This window comes from Eumetopias jubatus, unplaced genomic scaffold (assembly GCF_037043125.1).
Source record: "Eumetopias jubatus isolate StellerSeaLion01/CBP00866 unplaced genomic scaffold, mEumJub1_p1.0 scaffold_1, whole genome shotgun sequence".
Taxonomy (NCBI): domain Eukaryota; kingdom Metazoa; phylum Chordata; class Mammalia; order Carnivora; family Otariidae; genus Eumetopias; species Eumetopias jubatus.
In genome coordinates, this window is record NW_028274807.1 from 41599565 (window position 1) to 41624753 (window position 25189).

Sequence of the window (25189 nt, forward strand, 5' to 3'; positions counted from 1 at the left end):
AAGAATTAATAATCCTTAATACCTAAAACAGAATGTGAACTCTCATAAAGGGAAGAATCCATGTTATTTTTAAGCAGAGAAGAAAATAGAAACTGGATCATGCTAGGTTCTTAATTTACCAATGTTAAGGAATTAAAAAAATTGATTAAATGGAAAAAAGAGCAATATCTTCTACCTATAGGTCTTTCTTTGGTGTTGGTTCATTAAATTGAACGCATGCTTCAAGGAAGTGCAATTGTGTAACTGCTTGCATCAGTCAGGGAGTGATGGAAAACATCATTATATTTTAGCATGGGCAGAATTATCACCTAACTTCTCTGACACCTATGCCTAATAAAAAATGACGAAAGTGACTATCAAAATAAATATTAGATTTAAATTTAAATTTGTTTATCGATAGGCTCTTATGAATCATTGAACACTACATCAAAAACTAATGATGTAATGTATGGTGATTAACATAACATAACAACATAAAAAAATGTAAAAAAAAGAAGATTGATTTTTTGGTTTCCATTGTTAATAAACTACTGAAAATAACCTGTTATATTTTGCTAGCTATCACCTATAAATTCATTCACTGAATAATGAGCAACATTAAACCATAATTATTATGGAAGGTTTTCTTTAAATATTAAAATGAAATAATCAAATATGAATTATGATCAGCTGGAAAAGAAATCCATAAAACAATACCCAAGACCAAACTGCAGAAGAAGAATGCATTAAGAAAAAAAATGCTTTAAAAATCATAGGTATTATACATTAAATTCCTTATTCACGTCTGATTTTTGTAACATTCTAATGTGGATTACAACTGCCTTATTCTTAGGGTGAAAGTTCTAAATTTGATAAATCTCCCTCGTCAAATAAGCATGTAAAAGGCTGCCAAATCTGACTATATAGATCCCAGTCATCTCATATAGTGCAAACATAATAGAGTAGCAGACCTAGATTAGATTTTGAACTCTTTTAGTGGCATATTTAAAAGCTCTAAGTCTGGTACCCTGTAATATCGGAGAGGAAATAGAAATGCCTTAAAATGAAATTAATATGTTGCATTTAACATATAAATAAGGCAATTTTGTCACCAGAAGTTTTGCATCCACTCCTATTATTTTCTTTGTTTCCTGAGAATATGACTGCTAAAACAATCTAATTGCAAAGTTCAGAAACACACACGCAAACACCCAAGAGTGATGCATAGCTTGTAATTTTTTTTTAAGATTTTATTTATTTATTTGAGAGAGAGAATGAGATAGAGAGAGAGCATGAGAGGGGAGAGGGTCCGAGGGAGCAGACTCCCCGCTGAGCAGGGAGCCCGATGCGGGACTCGATCCCTGGACTCCAGGATCATGACCTGAGCCGAAGGCAGTCGCTTAACCAACTGAGCCACCCAGGCGCCCTCATAGCTTATAATTTAATGAACAAAATTGTGTTTAAAGAAGAAAACCAATTATACCAGTATACAGATTAAAAATAAGAGGGTCAGAGTTCAAGTTTTTACTCAGCTCAACTGGTTGTGAGACCTCTGGCAAATCAAACCACTCACAGAGACTCAGTTTCTTCACTTGTAATTCAGAATAGCAGTTCTACTTCACTATTTCCAGATACCTTAAAGATCAAATAAGATTATATAGGAATACATTGTTAAGTGAAATAGAGTTATGAAAATCTAAATTACCACTTCTGGTAAGTTTGAGAATTTATCAGTTAATCTTGGCTGTATAGAAAAAAAAAACATTCTTGAAAGCAATTCTTTTTTTTTTGCTCATTAATAATTCTTTTTAATATTGCTATTAATTATATGCTTGAAACACTACGTCTGTTATAAGGTATCATTTTCAAGTCATTTAGAGAAAGCCCTTTATTCAATCATTATATTTCCATTTATTTGAATTGAACCATAAACAATTTTAATGATACATTTTGAGCTTGATGATCTTAAACAAGAGAAGGTGAGAGAGTCTCTGATCTTCAAAGTAGCAGAAAGCTGGGGGCATACTCTGCTCAGAACTTGGTACTAACATGTGTTATCAATTTTAGTTGAAGTTCAAAAAGATGGAACTTGTTTTTAGCAAATGTTTGATATTTCTGCCATCACACCATTAGTCAAATGATGTTCATACTCCAAGAAGACCCCCATGACCACTTTTTGCCTAGTGAAATAGAAGGAATTATATAAGATTGATGTTTTTTTTTTTTTTGGTATTTGGGGAGGAATTATTTTCTGAAAATTAAAAAAATAATAATGTAGTGTAATTGTAACTGCATCATTAAGGAATATAGTGAGCAGAACATTAGGATAATTTCTCATGATTAAAACATTTCTATAATGCTGTGAGCATCCACTTTACAGCAAAGGCTTAGTCATTTATTTGCACCTTTCTATCTCCTGTACATATGATAAAAAATATTGCTGAAATAAAATGTCATTCTATGGTGACAATGCCAAATTCTTGCTATGTCCTGTTTGCTTCTCTCTGAAAGTTTTCTTCTGCACTTCTAACTCCCTGTAATATTCAAAATAGACAGTATGTATGTTATATATATTTTATAAATAATTTATAGAAATAGTTTGTTAGAATAAACTCTGATGACACAAGTTCTCATGCATTCATGCCTAATTTGAAAAAGGAATTGAGAATATCTCATCCAAGTGTCTACAGCAATGAAATTAGGAAAGTCTTTCAAATATATTAGAGGAAAAAATAAGATAGAGAATGCTATTTTTACACATTTAAGATTTTTCCTTATTTCTTCAACATTGTCCATTTATATTTCTTGGTTGAATTGGCCACATTTGAATTACAAAAAAAAAAATGTGTTGTTGTGTATTTTCCCCATTTAGATAGGATGGGTTTATGATATTTTTGAAAGGTTAAATGCAACTTAACATTTGTTAGAGCATGACTTACATGTGCCCAAAGACCAATTTTAAAGAGTGCTAGTTTAAATGTACAATAACTCAGGACACCTGGGTGGCTCAGTCATTAAACATCTGCCTTCGGCTCAGGTCATGATCCCAAAGTCCTGAGATCGAGCCCCACATCAAGCCTTACATTGCACTCTCTGCTCCGCAGGAAGCCTGCTTCTCCCTCTCCCACTCCCCCTGCTTGTGTTCCCTCTCTCGCTGTGTCTCTCTGTCAAATAAATAAAATATTTAAAAAAATAAAAAAATAATAAATATACAGTAACTCTCCTAAAATAAAAACTATACTTATATACTTGCTTAATAACTGTCTGTATAATTCTTTTTTTAAATTTTTTATTGTTATGTTAATCTGTCTGTATAATTCTAATCATACACAAATTCTTGCAGAAAGTGAGAAAAAGAAACATCCCTAACTCATGAGGCTGAGGATATCTTGATACCAAATCATACAAGAACATTTTCAGAGGGGAGAAAAACTGTAATGCATGAACAAAAATTCAATAACACTGGAATAATTATAAAGTCATAGCTAATAATTTCATCAAAAATGATACTATATAATGCTCAAGTTTAGTTTATTCCAAGAATGAAAAGTTGGTTTACTATTTAATCATTCTAAAAATTCACAACATTGATAGAAAGAAAAAGTCAATCTCAATAAAGAAAATATTTTACTTTAAAATTTTTTCTTAGCACAACCTACATAGAAAATATGTATGTCTGATAAATGTATGTAAAAACAACAAAACAAAACAAAACAAAAACCCTACAACATCATATTCAGTAGTAAAACATGAAAAGCATTTATCTTAAAGTAGAAATGAGAATCCTGCTATCAACTCAATTCATTATTATACATAAGGTCTTAATTTTTGCAGTTAGACAAGAAAATAAATAAAAGGTAGAAAGCTTGAAAAGGGAAAACAAATCTAAGCTGTCTTTGTAAAATCAAACTGAGTACATTCAGATTATTGTATTTATTAATTGTTATTGCACTTATTATACAAATAGAATAAGGGAGAGTAGAAATATCATTCCTGACTTCTTTTTTAAGTAGAGTTGATATACAATGATATATTAGTTTTAAGTGGATGGTCTATTATTGACTGTAAAGCATATCCTGTATTTTTCATCTGCTCCTGTTTTTAAAAGGATTAAATTTTGTTTTAAATTAAGCACAAATAAATTTAAAAAATGTAAAGTCAGCTGAATGTAAAGCATTCAGTGTATTAAGATTGATGGAGTATGGTTGGTAAGGAAGACTTGGATAATGTGTTTCTTTTGAAGAGAGAGATTATCCTTAGCCACCCTGAAATGATAGACACCATGATCAATTTTAATTGGCACTCTGCTAGGTGCTGGTTTTAGAACTACATACAACATGGAGTTGGCCCCTGCCCTCATTAATTCATAGACCAGTGGGTGTAATAAGGGTCATTTTTTAAAAGATATTTTTAAATTTTATTTTATTATGTTAGTCACCATACATTACATCATTAGTTTTTTTTTACTTTCTTGAAAAATTTATCTAATCAAATAAAAGGAAGTACATACAAATAAAGACACTTTATATAAGCAATTGTCCAAAAGAATTAGATTGTTTCCAAAAAAAAATTCTATCTGCTAATGGACTTTACCGATGCAGAAGCCTCTTAATTTTATTTTTTTATGTTATATTAATCACCATACATTACATCATTAGTTTTTTATTTTTTTATTTTTTTATTGTTATGTTAATCACCATAACATCATTAGTTTTTGGTGTAGTGTTCCATGATTCATTGTTTGCGTATAACACCCAGTGCTCCAGGCAGAACGTGCCCTCTTTAGTACCCATCACCAGGCTAACCCATCCTCCCACTCCCTCCCCTCTAGAACCCTCAGTTTGTTTCTCAGAGTCCACAGTCTCTCGTGGTTATTTATTTGAGAGAGAGCTGGCAGAGGGGCAGAGAAGCAGGGAGAGGGACAAGCAGACTCCACACTGAGCAGGGAGCCCCTACATGGTTCTATCATGAGATAGAACAGAAATCAAGAGTCCAATGCTTAACCAAGTGAGCTGCCCAAGCATCCTAATAGGGGTCATTCTTAAAATAAATAATGTCTTGATTAAAATGGAATTTGGAAAAGATTGTCCTGTATTTTTATATGATTTAATGGTAAACCACAGAAAAATACTCTAATTTAGCTCATCAGAATATTCCTATCAGTTAGGTATAGTACATGAAAATCTAAAACCAAAACATTTTCTTTCCACTCAAAGATTATTCTAGCCTTTCTTTCTGGGAATCATGAAGCATATTTGTCAATTATTTTTTTCAATTTTCTTCCTGCTGTGTATGCTTTTTTGCTTCTACCCTGATTCTGATTACATGATATTAATAATGAATGCTGGCTGCTAAGGTCAAAGATTTTGTTTTTCTAAACCACACTCATGTATTAGAGTATGTTTTAATCCTTTGGAAATGAGACATAGGGTGTGTGAGATACAATTACTGGTAATAGGAATTAATAGCATTTCTTTTGAAAATGAATTAAATTTCAATAATTTTTTTAAAGATTTATTGATTTATTTGAGAGAAAGAGAGCACAGGCACCAGTGAGGGGGAGGGGCTGAAGGAGAGTGTGAGAATCTTACGCAGACTCCACACTGAGTCTGGAGACCTACATGGGGCTTGATCCCAGGACCCTGAGATCATGACCTGAGCCAAAATTGAGTCAGTCGGGTAACCAACTGAGCCTCCCAGGCGCCCCTCGATATTTTTTTTATTTTTTTAAGGTAATCTCTATATCCAATGTGGGGCTCGAACTTACAACCCCAAGATCGAGATTTCCATGCTCTACTGACTAAGCGAGCCAGGCACCCCAATAATTTTTAATATTTTAATCATTGATAAATATTTTTTATGTTTGAATGAAAATATTTCAATCTAAAGACAACATTTATTTGATAACTGCAAGAAAAATCTCTATGTATGGCTATATATTTATTACATTTTCCTGCCCTTCTTTTTATAGAAAATGTGATTAGGAAGGCTGTGGTGAAATACATAATATTGAACCTGGAATTCTTATATATTCTGAATCACAATTCTTGTGTCATCAAACAGTGGTTCAAAGATTAATAATATATCTGAACCACTGGGGATAGTTGGGGAAATGAACTGATTGTAACAGACTGATTCGCTTCCCTTAACCCTTTAGTTATGAAAGATCATAATTTTATTTATGTTCATGAATCAACTTAGGAACAAAAGCAAAATTCCACTGCACATTTTGTTTTGCTCATTTTTGATGGAGTTTCATTTCAGCCAGTCATCCAACAATAATTTTATTGAGTTTAGTATGGATAGTCAGATGTATTTTAGGATTTCTGAGGGCAGTAAATGATATAGGCCCTTGAAAAAGCTGAGAATGTCACTTCTAAATCAAAATACATATGAGAGAGCATGCAATCTTGATAGAAACACATTGCATCCATGGGCAGATGAACTGATATTTTATAAATAATTTCCAGCTACATTTAATACGTGTTAGAACTAGCTCTCACCACTATTGCAGAGAGTTTCTTTTCCTTTAACCCTATTTATTATAGTCAAAAGCACAAGGAAGCTAAGGTAGAATAGAAACTTAGATGCTAAAAAAATAAAACTTAAAAATGAAGGCTTTCTAAGGTAGAATATTTGTGATTTTGTTTATTCTTTGTACGTTTGGGTTTGCTGAATCTTTGAACTTAATGTAAAGCCTATTTTCGGACTTGCCCATCTTAACTGATGCATTTACAAATACCTAAATTTTAGAGCTAAATGCAGCCTGATCTGATTTCTGAACGGTCATGGGGCTTTGGCTTAATTGACTGGTTTGATTTTTCAGCTACTTTTATTTCCCTTGCCAAACATTCCACTAAACAGGCTAACAAGAAACTAAATGGTCATAAGGCTGGGAGCCAGAAGGAAATGAGTGATAAGCAAAGGTCTGGGTAGTGCGAAAACTCGGTAACCGGCCACGGTAATTGAGAGTTGGCTTTATGAGGCAAAATACGTGTGACTACACTTAATGTATGCATTGGATTTTGCTAGCATATTATTCTTCATAGAATGGTATTAAGGCAAGAACATAGAAAATTATAGTGATTTATAGAGAACATGCATATGAAGGTTTCATTCGTTCATTCATTCATTCATTCATTCGTTTGTTCACTCATCCGTTATTTTAATTTCAGATCAGTCTCTGGGACCAGTTTTTTAGGCATTGGATTGATCAGTTCAGGAGAGATAAAAGTTTTCAGGGAAATGTTGAATCTTCCCTTTCTTCCTGAATATTGTTAAAGCAAAGCTTAATTAGAATTTAGAACAATCAACTTCTAGAGGCTTAAGCTTTTGGCTAAATGACTTTTTAGACATTACCAGATTAACTAGATATATATGATGTTTACCCAAAATATATAACTAAATCAGTACCTTATTGGAAAATAAATTGGTATATCAGTTGATTGTTACATATATAAAAATTATCTGAAAATTATAGAATTTAAATACTTTTTCTTACCTTTTAATAAATAAGACCTATAGCTTGGGATACATACAAGTACTAAATATAGCAAGTATAACCTTCATAGTATCAAGCCATATAATTCATAACTGGTGTGAATTAAGAGTTTTTACATACGAAAGGAAAAAGCAAAGAAAGTTCTTTTCTTTTTTTTAAGATTTTATTTATCTCTTTGAGAGAGAGAGTGTGCACAAACTGGAGGTGTGGGGGGCAGAGGGAGAGGAAGAAGCAGGCTCCCTGTTCAGCAGGGAGACCTACATGGGGCTCGATCCCAGGACCGTGAGATCATGACCTGAGCCGAAGGCAGACGCTTAACCAACTGAGCCACCCAGGCGCCCCAGAAAGCTATTTTCTGTCATCAGAATGGCAAACAAACCTTCATGATATAGAAGGAACATATGAGGAAAACTTAAATGTGCGGTACAATGAGGGGTGCATCGATGTTTTTTAAAAAGCCATTTGATCGAGATCTTTCAGCAGTGCTCAGTCAAGACTGGATTCAGGTCCTCTGGACATGGAAGACAAGTGATTTTCCTTCTGTTTGTAACATGATGGAATTATATTTAAAACAATAGTATAGCAGAAATAAAGGAAGAGAATTATAGTGTAGTAATAGTGTAGGTTTTAAAATCAGAGACAGCTGTGTTGGGATCTGCTGGAGAACTAACTAATTGTGTGACCTCAGCAGGTTTCTTAAATCTACAATGTTTTCGGTTGAGGACATCATAAAATGGAAATAATATATGTTACTAAAGCACAAGATGATGTGAAGATGAAGTAGTGTAATGTATGTGTGTAATATATATGTATAAATATATAATGTTACATAATTCTAATTATGCAAAAAACTTACTCATGTTTTCTGTATATCAAAAATGCCCATTTTCGGGCGCCTGGGTGACTCAGATGGTTAAGCGTCTGCCTTTAGCTCAGGTCATGATCCCAGAGTCCTGGGATCGAGTTCCGCATCAGGCTCCCTGCTCAGTGGGGAGCCTGCTTCTCCCTCTGCCTCTCTCTCTCTCTGTCTCTGTCTCTCATGAATAAATAAATAAAATCTTAAAAAAACAAAAACAAAAACAAAAATACCCATTTTCCATATTTCTTTTTCTTTTTGAATTGTTCATTTTGCATTACTTATTTTCCAAGTTGTTATCATAATGTATATAGAGTTATATTTTCAACTTTGCTCACATGACATTAAACTATAACAATTACCTAAAATGCTACAGACTTCAGAGTTGTCATTTCAATTCAGAATAATCCATGGAATTGACACCCAACAATTGCCTGAATCATTATATAGTTGAACACTTATTCTATTTGTAAATATATATATCAGCATACTCAACACTCTCGTATCTAATGCTTTTTCATATTTTAAACATTTCCCTCAGTATAAATTTCCAAAAGTAACAGCATAGTGGATTCAGTTTGCTGCTCTTGGCTTTATTATTTATTAGCTATATGACATTGAGTAAGTTAATTACCACAGTTTTCTCATGTGTAAAATGGAAGTGATAATAATTAATAATTTCTCATATATAGAATAATTAAACCAGCATCTTGCACGTAGTAAGTGCTATATAAAGTTAAATGCTCATTAAAAGGTTTAATGGTATTTAAGGCCACATAATTTCTAAAATGGTTATTATAAGTTACTGCCAACAGCTATTTTAATTTTATTTTCCTTTTAAACATGGATTTTATATTTTTAATGTGTTAATTGAATACAGATTTTTAAGAGTTATAATTATTAGTCTTGTTTTATGAAATTCACATATAGGATCCATGAAGATGGGGACTTTGATTTACTTGCTCTGACTAACCAGAGTAAAAGGAAACACCTAGTACATAGCTCTATAAATATCTGTAGAAAGTATGAATGACTGTGGAAATCCTGGCTCTATCTTGGGCTGGAAGGCAGAAATACCTGATTTTGTAGATCAGCTAGGATGCAATTAAAGGGAAGAAAGGGGACATATTTTATGTTCACAGAAAGCCATTCCAAATAAGCCAATTTAGATACTGTAGGTTGTAAGCCCTTGTTCTGCAAACCAATCTTCTTCAATTTTTTTTGGTTTTATTTTCTATTGAATTTTTTTTTGCAACATTGCAAAATTGGGGAGACAGGGAAAGCTTTTACATTTTTTTAATTCATCACTGTATCAAAGTGTATTATATGTATTCATGATATGATATTTGTTGAACTCTGCTGATGATCATGTTTAATTTATTATTTACCCTATATCCAGGCAAACCAGTTATGATTGTCACAGAATACATGGAGAATGGTTCCTTGGACAGTTTCTTACGTGTAAGTAGAAGATTTTATATATATTCATATATCTCTTACCCCTATCTATATCTCTTATCCCTCTATCTATACATATATATGCATAAATATGGAATGAATTGCTAAAAATGTTAGAGGCAACCTCTAATATTTTGCCAGCAATTAGATAACAAAGTTTAAAGTAAAACTGAAATTTGGAGGAGGGGTACTAAATAGTAAGAGGAAGACTAAAATTGCATCTTTATCTTGCAGCATCCAAAGTTAATGGTTTATGTTTTTTATTTTATTATATTATGTTAATCACCATACATTACATCATTAGTTTTTGATGTAGTGTTCCATGATTCATTGTTTGCGTAGAACACCCAGTGCTCCACACAGAATGTGCCCTCTTTAATACCCATCACCAGACTAACCCATCCCCCAACCCCCCTCCCCTCTAGAACCCTCAGTTTGTTTCTCAGAATCTGTAGTCTCTCATGGTTCGTCTCCTCCTCTGATTTCCCCCCCTTCATTTTTCTCTTCCTGCTATCTTCTTTTTTTTTAACATATAATGTATTATTTGTTTCAGAGGTACAGGTCTGTGATTCAACAGTCTTACAAAGTTAATGGTTTATATTTTTAAAAACAAATTTGTGCAATCTTCTTCAGTCTTTTTATACTGCCAAGATTCACACTGGTTAAAATAAAAATTTTAAAAAGATCCATAAATTAAGACCTAAGTAACGTTGTAAGACAAATATTCTCTTTTCTTCATTGAAAGTAACCTCAGACTGCTATTAGATAGAAGACCATATATCTCTCACGTAGAGCTTTCATCTCAGAAAATAAGCAAGTATTATAATTTCAAAGTATTCTCAATTCAGATATATCATTTTGGTGATATATATGCCTCTCTCTATATTTTTTTAAATTATTTCAGCAAATATTTGTTCAAAGAAATGTGAAAGTTTTATGGAGAACAAGACACTGCCAATCACCAATCACTGCAAGGGATAAAAAAGACATATACTCTGTCTTAATGTGCTTTCAGTGCTGTAAAATAGATATAGATAGATGATAGATAGATAGATGATAGATAGATAGGAAGCATAGTATAATTCTTTATAGGAAACTTTTAAATTTTCTATAAATAAGAAGTTATTTATTTTAATATTCACGAGGCAAATACAAATTTTATCAGCAATTATTTTCCCAAGCATTTCAAAAACAAATATTTTTAAGTCAGGTAATTAAAACCATTATAATAAATATTGTTATTGTGTAGATATAACCAAACATGGAATTTTAGATCTGTTTATCTATACATGCATTTATGTACATATGTACATCTGTATGTATCTATTTACCTATTTATCATATAATATTTCTATTTTAATCCAAGTAAATTAGAAGCTTTTCTAAATACAGAACTCTGACTTTGTGTTTTATTGTTTTCCATTTTATGACCTATAACTCAAGACTGAGTAGAAAACAAATATTCAGTAAATATTTTTGACTAATTCTGAACTATTTATTTATGATGATAATTTAAAAATTTAACATCCACTTTCTTTGAAGCAATTAATAAAACATCTGAAAAATAAGAAAGAAGAATGAACATTCAATCAAATAAATATGTAAAACTAAAATAGCCACAGGAGTCATTTCATTTTATTATTCTTGAATTTAAAATTTCTGAGGGGTTTGTATGTCACAAAAAGACCAGGAACGATCTAGTTTTGAACCTGAAGTCAGAATATTAGGACGCTCCTTGTAATGAAGTATTTAGTAATGTAGCTACTGTGCTATTTTGTTTTAGCCTTGTATCTATTTATTCACATATCTTGTTAGCCTGGAGTGCTTAGAACTAAAATGTATATAGTCCATCTTTTTACAGTTCAGTATGTGAGATTTTAACCAAGATATATCTTTAAGGAAGAGCAACACATCTTAACTGTGTATTTGAAATACTTCTCAGAAACACGATGCCCAGTTTACGGTCATCCAGCTAGTGGGGATGCTTCGAGGGATAGCATCTGGCATGAAGTACCTCTCAGATATGGGTTATGTTCACCGGGACCTTGCTGCTCGTAACATTTTGATCAACAGTAATTTGGTGTGTAAGGTTTCTGATTTTGGACTTTCACGTGTTCTAGAGGATGATCCAGAAGCTGCTTACACAACAAGAGTGAGTCACTTTTTCTTTTTCTCCTTTTTATCTTTGTTTTTCACCTTGTGTTATGTTGACTTGCAAATAAATAGAAATCACGTCTCTCAATGCTTTGTCAATTATATCTTCCCCTGAAGGAAATGTATCCTTTAACATTAAGCTACTGTCACTTCTTCTGGGAAAATAGATGGTCACCGTTTATAAGGTGGGTAATGATGGTAATTCTGAAATGTCATACATCGGTTTAATGTGTCCCCCACAAATGCAGCATGGTTCTCTCATGTCTGAAGTCTTGGGATTTTTATATTTACCCATTTTTGCATCTGACTGAGCCACCTTTAGTAAACGGATTGGATAAATTCTCAGTTCCTCCGTCCAACTAGATATAATTTTAAAGCATTTTAAAATTCATGTTTACTTAAACAACATATGCTCACGTTATAAAAATTTCAAAACAAAGCAATAAAAAGAAGAAAAGTCATCCATAATTGTGCCACCCACAGAGAACATCTGTAACTTTGTCAGTCGATACTTCCAGATTTTATCTGTATACCTATTATACACACCTATGCATGAATACATAATTAGATTAGGATCATTCATAATATTACTGTATAACCTGTTTTTCTTTTAGCAATATACGTGTTGAATATATTTCACTGTCAATAAATAATCTTCAAATTTTCATTTTTGTCAGTTTTATCTATTCTATTATCTGATTGTACCATTTTTTAAAAATCAACCTCTAATTATTGGGAAAATTATTATTATATCTAGGTTTCTTTCATTTTTATCATTTTATTCTATTATTCTTTAATTTTTTTTTCATTATGATAAGTGTACTCTTTAATCCCCATCTCCCCACCCAGGTACCCACTTGTAACTATCAGTTTGTTCTCTATAGTTAAGAGTCTGTTTCTTGATTTGTCTCTTTCTCTCTCTCTCTCTTTGTCCTTTGCTTGTTTGTTTCCTAAATTCCACATATGAGTGAGATCATATGGTATTTGTTTTTCTCTGACTGACTTATTTCACTTAACATTGTGCTAATTCTATCCCTGTTGTTGCAAATGGCAGGATTTCATTCATTTTATGGCTGAATAATATTCCAGTGTGTGTGTGTGTGTGTGTGTGTGTGTGTGTGTCATGTACCACTTCTTCCTTATCCATTCATCTATCAATGGACATTTGGGCTGCTTCTGCAGTTTGACTGTTGTAAATAATGCTACAATAAACATAGGGGTGCATGCATCCTTTTGAATTAGTGTTTTGTATTTTGGGGATAAAAACCCAGTAGTATGATTATTGGATCATAGGGTAGTTCTATTTTTAATTTTTTGAGGAAGCTGCATACTTTTTTCCACAGTGAATGTGCCAGTTTGCATTCCCACCTACAGTGTAAGAGGGTACCTTTTTCTCCACATCCTCGCCAACACTTGTTGTTTCTTGTGTTGTTGTTTATTTTAGCCATCTGACAAGTGTGAGGTGATATCTCATTGTAGTTTTGATTTGCGTTTCCCTATTGATTAGTGATGTTGAGCATCTTTTCATGTAACTGGTGGCCAATTGTATGTCTTCTTTGAAGAAATTTCCATGTCTTCTGCCCACTCTTAATTGTATTGTTTTTTTTTTGTCTTCAGTTGTATTAGTTCTTTATATATTTTGAATACTAACCCCTTATGGGATATGTCATTTGCAAATATCTTCTGCTATTCAACAGGTTGTCTTTTAGTTTTGTTAATTATTTTCTTTGTTGTGCAGAAACTTTTTATTTTAATGTAGTCCCAACAGTTTATTTTTGCTTTTATTTCTCATCTCAGGAGACATATCTAGAAAAATGTTGCTAAGGCTGATGTCAGAGAGATTACTGCCTGTGGTCCCTTAAAGGATTTTTATGATTCCAGGTCTTACATTTAGGTCTTTAATCCATTTTGAGTTTATTTTTGTGTATGATGAACGAATGTTATTCAGTTTCATTCTTTTGCATGTGGCTATACAGTTTTCCCAACACCATTTGTTGAAGAGACTGTCATTTTCCTATTTATATTCATTTTCTTTTGTCAAAGATTAATTGACCATATGATTGTGGGTTTATTTCTGGGTTTTCTGTTCTGTTCCATTGATCTCTATGTCTATTTTTATACCAGTACCATATCATTTTAATTACTACTGCTTTGTAATATAACTCCACATCTGGAATTGTGATACCTGCATTTTTTTTCAAGATTGTTTTGACTATTTGGGGTCTTTTGTGGTTCCATACAAATTTTAGGATTTTTAGTTCTAGTTCTGTGAAAAATGCTGTTGGTATTTTAATAGGCATTGCATTAAATGTGTAGATTGCTTTGGACATTTTAACAGTATTTGTTCTTTCAATCCATGAGCATGGAATGTCTTTCATTTCTTTATGGCATCTTGAATTTCTTTCATCAGTGTTTTATAGATTTCAGAGTACAGGTCTTCCACCTCTCTGGTTAACTTTATTTCTGAATATTTTATTGTTTTTGGTGCAGTTGTAAATGGGATTGTTTTCTTAATTTCTCTTTCTGCTGTTTCATTACTGATATATAGAAATACAACACCTTTCTGTACATTGATTTTGCATCCTGTGACTTTACGGAATTCATTTATCAGTTCTAGTAGTTTTTTGGTGGAGTCTTTTGGGTTTTCTATATATAGTCCCCTGCCATCTGCAAATAGTGAGAGTTTACTTCTTCCTTATTTGGATGTCTTTTATTTCTTTATGTTGTCTAATTGCTTCCGATACTATGTTCAATTAAAGTGGTAAGAGTGGTCTACTAGTTCCTAACCTTAGGAGAAAAGCTCTCAGTTTTTCACCATTAAGTATGCTGTTGGCTGTGGGTTTTCCATATTAGGCTTTTGTTATGTTGAGGTATGTCCTCTCTAAACCTACTTTGAAGAGGGTTTTTATCATGAATGGATGCTGTACTTCGTCAAATGATAGCTTTTCAATATTTTATACAAATGTGTAAATGATGCATTGGCATTCATTATTGTATGAGTCTGATAATTTCCCTATGATATAACCCTGAAAGTGGATTTTCTTTGTCAAAAGTGGATTTCCTGTGCCCTTTTTAAGAGCACACTTAACTATATACTGATAAAATAGATATTACCATTTTTTGTGTTTGTTAGTTTTGAGAAATTGTATCTAATTGTTTTAATTTGTATTAATTTGATTCAAAGTGCATTTGATTATTTCTTCATATATTTATTGGCAGATTCCGTTGAAAAGACATTTCTTTATAGAATTCTTTTTTCATGGCAGACAATTTTAGAAAATAAAGATATAATGATCATTATCAATGATACTACCAAAGGTAACCAATTGTAATTACCAATTATGTATATAGTTACAAAATGGTATCATATTATATGTACTAATATATAAAATGATATTCACTTATCAATCCAGTATTTTCTTCTTATACAAACTCAGTATTGTTTTGTAATCTGACTATTTTAACTTAAAATATAAAATGTATAATTTTCTAAATGATAAATTTTAATAATATCATTAAATAATGTATCATATTCCACTTTATTCATATACATTACTTATTTATCCAATGCACTATTAGGCAAATTCCAAAGTTTTGGTATTCTTTTTTTTTTTTAAGATTTTATTTATTTATTTAATTGACAGAGAGAGAGACAGCAAGAGAGGGAACACAAGCAGGGGGAGTGGGAGAGGGAGAAGCAGGCTTCCTGCAGAGCAGGGAGCCCGATGCAGGGCTCAATCCCAGGACGCTGGGGTCATGACCTGAGCCGAAGGCAGACGCTTAACCACTGAGCCACCCAGGCGCCCTTCTTCATGTTTCTTAAAGGTTATTACTGGAGCGCCTGGGTGGCTTAGTCAGTTAAGTGTCTGCCTTCAACTTAGGTCATGATCCCAGGGTCCTGGGATGGAGCCCTGAGTCAAGCTCCTTGCTCAGTGGGGAGCCTTCTCTCTCTCCCTCTGCTGCTCCCCCTGCTTGTGCTTGCTCTCTCTCTCTCTTTCTCTATGTCAAATAAATGCAATATTTTTTTAAAAAAGGTTATTATTAATTAAAAAACTCATTCTTTTCTAAAATTATCAATTTCAACAATTCTATTATCAATGACCAAGTGTGTCACGTGGCATCTATCTCACATTCTGAGAAAGAGCCCAATTTGCCAGACTGAGTTTCATCTACAAATAAAACCACAGAAATAGAACCAGAAATTCAGAAGCACAGTGTCCCAGAGATATTCCTAGATGAGTTGATATAGGAGTTGGAACTCTCCTGATGCCTTTGTAAGTTACACTCTTATTTACATTTCCAATTTTCAACTAAATTCTGTAGTGGATTCACTGTTCGTACATCTAAGTATTTCTTAAAATGTGTCCTGCACAAAAGTGTTGCTGATCTTGGGATTACGGTTCACTAGGTTAAGACCAAGACAAATAAAATAAAATTTTATATCTAACAGCTAGTTGAATTAAATTCATAACAGTGACTTCAACTGTAATAAGCTCTGAAAAATTGAAGAAATTGCAAAACATGAGTAAATATGTGGATAGTGCTTTTTAGTGTCTCTTTTGTTCCTTCTCTGATCTCCAGAAAAATTAGCCAACATTTTGCAGCAAAGCATCATTTTTATGACTATAAATTTTCATGCCAGGAGACAATATATGCAACAGATGATAATATATTTAGTTTTGAGGAATGTTTTTTATTCTGCTCACTGCTACTCTGCAATCTAAAGATATCCTTCATAGCCTTTTGCTACTATTGAGCTTTTAACAAACTGTACAGGAAGTAGTATCATTCTTGTAGGCATTGTCCTTGTTATTACAACAATCACTATATATATATATATATATATATATATATATAATACTTACAGTTTTAATAAAAAGGACTTGATTAAAAGACCTTTATTTGAAATATTAGATTTCTGGTAATTTAGGTTCTGTGCCATATCCCATTTTTAAACCAGAGCATTTTTTTTCAATATTAGTTTTGATTTCTAGGATACTCTAAGGAATGATTTTTCTTGTAGAAACTTGGAAGATTCATCCAAATCTGGATCATCTGCTGTCTGGAGAATAAGGGTTAACTTAGGTTAACTTTCATAGTTTTATTTGTACTGATTGTTACTTTGTAAGGACCAAGGGGTACAGAAGACCATTTCTAGACTCTAGTAGAAAAAAAAATGTTGCTCTGTCAAAATTCCTCATTATCGTTTGTGAAATAAAAATGTGACAGACTCTTTGCATTTTTTATTCTCAGAAGATTCTTAAAAACTACACCAACAAAATGGCTCACTAACTGCCAATAAATAGCTGTTTATAATTATTCAATGTTCATTCTTGTATTTTCTCAAAACCTCTCAAAATATCTGTGGGGGTCCTAAATTCCTTCTGAGAAGCTGTAATTTGCATCTGCATTTCCAGAATAATTTAGAAATTTTTAATTTAATCTCCTGTAATAATCCTTGTTTGGTACAACAATTTTATAATTTACCCTAAACTATGAGGTATGGTTTAAAATAATAGGACTGCTATTTTGTTTTTTAAACAAAAACACTGAAACAATTAAATGAGTGTTGCCATACTAATTCTTGGGAATTTGTACTTATTATAGGAACACTGCTATTGTACAGAATGTTTTGGGAAATCCTCTTTTGAAACTATCTTTAAAATTGGATTGTGATATCATCGTTCAAAGTTGTTTAAGTGTATAGTATTTTAGGAAACATATTTGCCTGAGATAAAAATCTCTGGTGTCAATAAGCTTATAGTTAATAAATAAGAAAAGTAATACATTGTTATATAATAAAGCCTAGTTTTTTTTTTAACCAAACCAGTATTTTTCAGCTTAGACCTCCACTTTCTTTATTTGATTAAACATCCTATAAATTATGGTTACTTCAGAAAAACAAGTTCACCATTTAAAAGAGCGTGCCACAGCATTTTTGTTGGATAAACACATTCTGGTGAATCTGCTTTAAAAAGCTAGTCACATTACTTTAGTCACACTTAACACATATCACCTAGAGTCACTTGGATTCAAAAATTAGCATTCAGTGCCTCAATGCACTAAGCTGGTTCCCCAATTGCTCCTCAGAAAGTTCCTGCCTTAGGTAGAGGGTAACTGCACTAAGGAATCATGAGAGGCGTTTGATTCAATGCCACGGAATGAACACGGGATGTCTGCTGATCTCATTTTAAAAACATTGTGATCGACAGGCAAGGTAGAAGAGTGGAACAGAATTTATATCAACCAATTCTGTGTGTATTTTTTTTAACTGGAGGGAACACCTGAGGGGTTGAGGAAACGCTGAGCCTTGAAACTTGGAACAACTTATCAGATGTTTTCCCATGCCGCTTTAATACTGTCTTAAGTGTATCACAGGTTTTCCTGCCTTATGTCCCAACAGGATTCCTTGAGATGAGAGGGTCAGCTCAGATCATAATATACACTTTTGTAGGTTTTCTCTTTTTTATCAGGGTATTAAGTAGGAAATCAGAATTTTTTTCAGTACTCAAAGTTATTTCTTCTCATTTCTCACTACTGAGTTATGTGGAAATTCCAAACATTGACACTTTCCATTATTCAATGTGATTATGCATCCTGTAACCTTTGTAAAATTTCACTGTATACATGGGATTCGAGAGTAAGAAGGGTGTAGTGTTTTAGTGTTATTATGAAAATCGTTCAATCTTGTGGACCCTCTGAAATGTTCTTGGGGGACACCCAACAATGCATGGGTGACACTTTGAGAACCACTGTTATGGGTACTATGTCAGGAAAATGCACCTTAAAAACTAAATGAATATTTTAGTTTTATCAAGTGATATAAAGTCTTGACTTATAGTATTATATGATATAGCATGTTTTGAAGAAAGGCCTAGAATGTATAACAGCAGCTGCATACAAAAGGCTGCAAATCATCTTGAAAGGCTTTGGATTTTATTTGGGATGGAGCAGTTAGCTCTACAAAATGAAACCATCAGAAACTTTTTGTTGTTGAGAAAAACAAACAAAAAATGAATTGCCTCTTTGGTTTCCCATCATATGAATTCAGAGCACAGTTATGGCATGTTGCCAATTTTTTTTTTTGCACTGAACTACCAATTTATTTCATTTTAAGAGAACCATGGAATTATTGGTGAAAACTGTTTACCACTAAATTATTTTTTAGTCTTTTTCCTTACGAAATTTCATTTTAAACTGTTAGCATTTTTTATGTGCATGCATGCATCTATGCATATGAACATTCTTATATTCATATGTTCAAATAGATGGGATCCAAAATTCCACCATGATGGTGCTCAATTTACTGTTTAACAAGACCAAGTTAGAGAAAATATAGGCTTTTATCTAATTTATATGTTGTATTGTATAAAGTAATCCAATTCTCAAGCCCCAAATTCATTTTAGGGATATAATTACCACATAAACCGATTTGGGAAATTTGAGAGAGCCAGATGATTTGTTTTTGGTTATATTCTTCATTTTTCAATTTTTTTTTTAATTTCTGTCCTGAAGATGTATACTGAGTCATTAGAAGTTAGATTTTTTTAAAGATTTTATTTCTTTATTTGAGAGAGAGAGCGAGCAGGGGGAGTGGCAGGCAGAAAGAGAAACAGGCTCCCCGCTGAGCAGCGATACCCCCCCTCCCATGCAGGACTCCATGCTGGACACAGGACCCTGAGATCATGACCTGAGCTAAAGGCAGACACTTAACCGACTGAACCACCCAGGCGCCCCTGTAGTTAGATTTTTATATTGGATAAGAAGTTTCTCCCTTTCATTACATTTGTAGTCCATTAACATCTATTTAATTTTTAGAAGATAAAGCAAATGAAAAGTTATCATAGGCATTGTGTGTTAAGCAAAGGAGAAAGAAATCTAATTTTACACAATAATTTATTGGATTTTTTTTCTCTGTAATCTGCCAACTTGATGCCAGAAATATTCTACTACAGTTATTTTACCTAATTTCATTTGCAAGATAAGAAAGGGAAAATAAGTGGCTAATGCAAGTAGTTAAAAGCTAAGTAGTTAAATGCTTCTTTTCAGGATAACTCCATTCTAAGGACACAAATAATAGAAAACATGAGCCTTTATTCTGTAGTCAAGGACTAAAAACTAAGAATACCAAGAACCAGTGTGATATAAAAAGAAAATTATATTATTTTGATAAGTAATATATATCATAAGTCCTTGTCCTTTACACATGAATGAAAAAAAGTAACACATAAATATCTAATCAGTGGCCTTCATATATTTTAAGCTTTGAATCAAAATAAATAATGTTAATCATGAATTTATTCCCTACTCTGTTAGAATCAGTATGGATATGCCTTATATAGCTTCACAAAGTAAAGCCATATATTCAAAAATCAGAAAATGCTAGAAGACCGTAATCTCAGTTGTCAACATTACATCAATATTTAATGAGAGATCTAGTACTTTCTAGTCACCCAGGTCAGAGAGATAGATAACATAAACATTTTAACACGTGAAAATGATCTATCCAGATTTATGTGGGGAAAAAATCACAGCTATAGTTTTAGAGTGGAATATAGTAGTATGGACGTTGTATGTAAAATATTACACAGTCTCTAGCAGGAACAATTTTCTCTAAAGTGCATCATTCATTCATTCAACATTTGAGTGCCCATGATATACCAGGCTCTGTTCTAGGGCAGTAAATAAAACAAAGCCCTGACCTTATGAGTTTACATTCTAGTGTGGGAATTCAAGTAATAAACAAGCAAGTGAAGGTATAGCAAGGCAGAGAAGTAAGATGAAGAATGTGGATAGTGGGGGAGGGTGTTATTTCAGTGAGGAAGATTAAGAGAGTTTCCCTGATAAATGACGTTAGAGTAGTGAAATGGTGAGAGTGGAGGAACAAATAATATAAGCATCAAAGTTAATTAACCAGATTTATTTTGCCTTAACTATCTTTTCAATTTAATAAATTAACTGTAATCATTGTTCTGATTCCAACAGGCTCACTTTGCAAGAAGACAAATTAAGTAGTCAGATTAATGATTTAACTCAGACTAAACATCAGGCTCATAGTGACTGGTCTAGGCTGTAATGTTGGCAAGCCTGGAAGCTTAGTAAAAATCACTTTCTGATATTATTTGCAGTTCACTGTGAATATCCCACATTTTCAAAAATGTGATGACACATTGCCTGAAGCTTTTCCCAGAGCCCCGAAGCCATTGACCAGCCCCAGATTCCTTTGGCATTGCGAAGTACCGCAGTCTTCCTGTCCTAAGTCAGGCTTACCACTGGATATCTGGCATGGCTAATAATTTGACTCATTTCTGTCATATGTCATGGTTCAAATACACTCCCGTGACTTTTTTCCTTCTTAATTTGCTGCCCACTGTTCTGGAATTGCCCCCTAGTTCAAGCTGTTGTTTACTAAACATAAACCTGTAAGGGAACTGTTGCTGTGATGTCCAGCCAGAACTGTCTTTTTGGATATTTAGGAGATTCTCAACCTATCATTTCATCTTTCCTTATTTTCCAATCATCAGTATTAAAGAAATCAAGCTTACTCAAGTTTTGCACTTTTTTAGTTACTTACTAGAATGAACCTAATATCTCTATTTCTATTATTTTTGTCGCAATTACATACTGAATAGATCTTTCTGATTTATTTATTTATAACACTGCTTCTTTAGAAAACTGTGTTCAGAGTGCTAAAAATACACACTTTCAAATGAATTTCTTTAATCTTTAAAAAAAATTAGGGTTGAGTATGTATAAAACACAAAAGTTTAACATTTAAAAACCTCACCAAACTCTGAAATATCTTCAGCCTTATCTGTAAATGTTTGCATTGTTTTTGTTGAAGATAGACATTATACATCAGATGACCTAATTTGAAACTAACAGAAAGTAACAGAAAAGTTATTTATTTGTATTGCATTACCTGGGCAGCGATAGAGAAACTTAGAATGCGGGTGAAGATTTTCCTGTATTTTAAGAAATTCTTAAGCATTTCACATAATGTTGAAATGTTTCAAAAGTTCAAGGGATAGGCTTTTGCTACCTAAGAGATCATCCGTCTCTGATCTCTTGTGGCAATCAACATCTGCTGGAACAATTCTCTCAATGGCTTTTAGATTTGAACTACTGAGGATTAGAACAGATGCTTCCCCTGGGATTCTTCCTGGCTTGCCCTTCACCTTGTTGTCTACTGTTGTCTACAGTGAATGAAGGTTAGTCCCTGACAATAGATAGATGCTAAATCCTCGAGTCAAATGATTTATCGCTATGGTTCCACTTTTAACCTGAGAAGCCAATATTTGCCTCCAGGTTAAACACTCAATTACTTAGGGTTTACTAAGATAAACTCTCCAAAGTCCTTTGTCACTCTAAGTATGACCTGACAGAGCTCAGGGGCAGGCAATGTGAACTGTGGATCAGCAAAGCATTTATGAAATCAACAGGGAGAGATTTGTATATATAATTAGAGAAAAATTGGGGCAGATATGAGATATTATGCCTTAATGTCCAGAGAGTTTAGCAATTATACTCCCTTTCTTTAGAAATCACGACTTGAAGCCCCCTAACCCATAGTGAAAGAGCTGACTTTAGTTGAGTGCCTAAAAAATTCAGGATTTTAGCCAAATGTCTCATTTGAACTGTCTAAATTCATTAAGCTTAGAGAACTGAATTGCAGGATCTTTTGAGAATAGGTTTACTCCAACTGCTATTTCTGCAAAATGAACAAGGTTTTGAAGTACTTCAACTGATCCTAGATTTGAGTGTAGCAATTATGTAATGCCTCTGTCCAGAGACTCTCTAGTATCTTTACTTACAACATTCTCTTCTTCTCTTTTAAATTTTCTGTAAGAATTCTGTAGGAGTAAATCCAGATATGACATCCAGTAGGTAAGTAGATCCAAACTTAGGATAATCTTTAAGAGTCCAAAATAATGAACATCTAAAATGTCAGCATCCTTGGTATGCATGTAGGTTTAAGACAGAAATTCGAAAGTTGAAGGAGCTAAGGTTCATAGGTCAGCACAGCTGTTAGAGATATTCCCCATGATCTTCAGTTGACGAATGACAAGCTAGCTACACAGAGAAGTTAAGAAACTTGGCTAAATTAAACAGTATGCTAAAATTAGACCAGAAACCAAGACTCTTGATTTCTGCTAAACTTAAGAATGCAAATAGATTGAGTGACTATAAATTACCCTGAACCCCAATTACTGAGCTATACACAGATGAGACAGCACTGAGAGGAACTAATCTTAGGTTTGCCACTTTAAATATAGGGAACAAGCATTAACTTCTGATTCTGTTATGGAGGTCCCTCTGCAATTGAGGTTTTAGACATACTCCATATGCTGTGATTCTGAGCTTGCTCCAGGCAATTGGAGACTTTTCTCAAATACATAAATGTCTGGAGAGCTTATATGTAGATATAGAGACCACCTTAAGTAAATGCATTCATTTTACAATGTATTTATGCATTGTAAAGAATACATCTTTATAGTAACTAGCTGTGCTTTAGCGTACTCTAAGTTCCTAGTAGCATTTTATCAACAATATTTAAATTGTCAACTGATTTCAAAATTTTAGCTCATTAGTAATGGTTGTACTTGAATAGTTTTACTGTGACAGGAAAGTATGCCAAACGATGACTCTAAATCTTTGGGTAGCCCATTGAAGGATGTGTTTGGCAGTTAATTGAAAAGCATCTAAAATTTCAAAATGTTTCCCACATATATAACTGAGAAAGCAATTTCTGAAAAACAAAAAAGAAGTCAAACAATATAAGCTTGAAATTATTGGGGTGGGGTGTAGGGGGAAAAGGGGAATTTTTGTGATCAATCAGGAGAAGTATGAATAAATTCTACAATGGATGACTTATAGGAAATTTAGTGGGTCAGACTCTTATAGATTCATTTTATTTTATTTTGATAGTCTCAGATCTACAGATGCTCAAATTGAAGGCAGACAGCCTTACTGTGAAGTAAGACTTTATTAAAATGTGTGGGTTCTTCTTTCACTCATATTTCAGAACCAAATTTGGCCCTCAAGAACTTGTATCCAGTGTCTCATTATGTCAATGACATTTACATTTTTGGAGCCATAGATAGTGTTTGCTCTGGGAGTAAAAAACTTGTTTCTTATGAAACTCTTTGGTCATAGATACCTCTGTTTGATAAAGAAATTGGTGCTTAATTAAAGTTTCGTTAGCAATAGGAAGTTATCCCTTTTTCAAAAAAGAAAGAAAGGAAGAAAGTTAAGAATAAAGGAGAAAATAAAAGAAAATAATAAAGCATAAAAACATAAAAAAAATAAAAATAGAGGGAAACATCTCAAGGGGATACTGTTATGTTTAATAAAACCCAATATCAAAATTAGCTCTGAGGAACTAGACTCTTACTTGACTAGAACAGAAATAAAAATATCCAGAGAAAGGATGTGAATAGTAAGGGAAAAAAAAAAAGAAAAAGCTAATTCCACTTAGTCTACATAAAATCCCAGATAAATCCTGCACCTCGTCTGAATTATTTTCCCTTGCTAAGTAAAGCTTGTCATACACCATCTAAAGCAGTAGTTTTCAAGTAAGGATAATTTTGCTCCTAGGGGATATTTGGCATTGTCTGGAGACATTTTTGGCTGTCCCAGTTGGAGGGATGCTAATGTTATCCAGTGGATAAAGGCCAGGGGTGCTACTAAATATCTTACGATGCACAGGACAACCCCCACAACAAATCATTAATCTGCTTTAAAATGTCAGTGGTGCTACTGTAAAGAGAGCTTGTTCTAAAATTACCCAACATGTGTAAATAATGTGTAAAAAAATGGGAATGAAGATCAAATGTCCCTCTCAGGTACTTTATAATTTCTCCTATACATACTGGACCATAAGTTGAATGTGGCAATGTAGACTACATTGCCATTTGTGGAAAAAAAAAGTGCAACAGACTAACCATCTGCCACCAGGCCTGGCATGATGAACTTGGGGATATTTCACAAACAGAATGCAATGAATAGTATGACTTTTTTTTTAAGGTTTTATTTATTTGAGAGAGAGAGAGTTAGCAAGAGAGAGCACAAAGGCAGACACCTAACCAACTGAGCCACCCCGGCTCCCTTGAATAGTATGACTTTTATTCCTGTTAATATTTTATCCTCATGTGCTCTTGATCTAACACTTAAAATTTTAATTCTTTCCCCCGGTGCTCTAAATTTTGAACATGACCTTTTTATTTTTAATGTTTCGATTT

The 25189-nt window shown here is 33.0% G+C and overlaps 1 protein-coding gene across 1 annotated transcript in view; it reads left to right on the forward strand.

Annotated features, from left to right (window-relative positions):
• Window positions 1–25189, forward strand: part of EPHA3 (EPH receptor A3) — a 364933-nt gene that overhangs the window by 310717 nt on the left and 29027 nt on the right. Inside the window, exons 12-13 of the mRNA XM_028115620.2 lie at window positions 9736–9797; window positions 11737–11946. Coding sequence (XP_027971421.1) covers window positions 9736–9797; window positions 11737–11946 — 272 coding nt within the window. The remainder of the gene's footprint in view (window positions 1–9735; window positions 9798–11736; window positions 11947–25189) is intronic.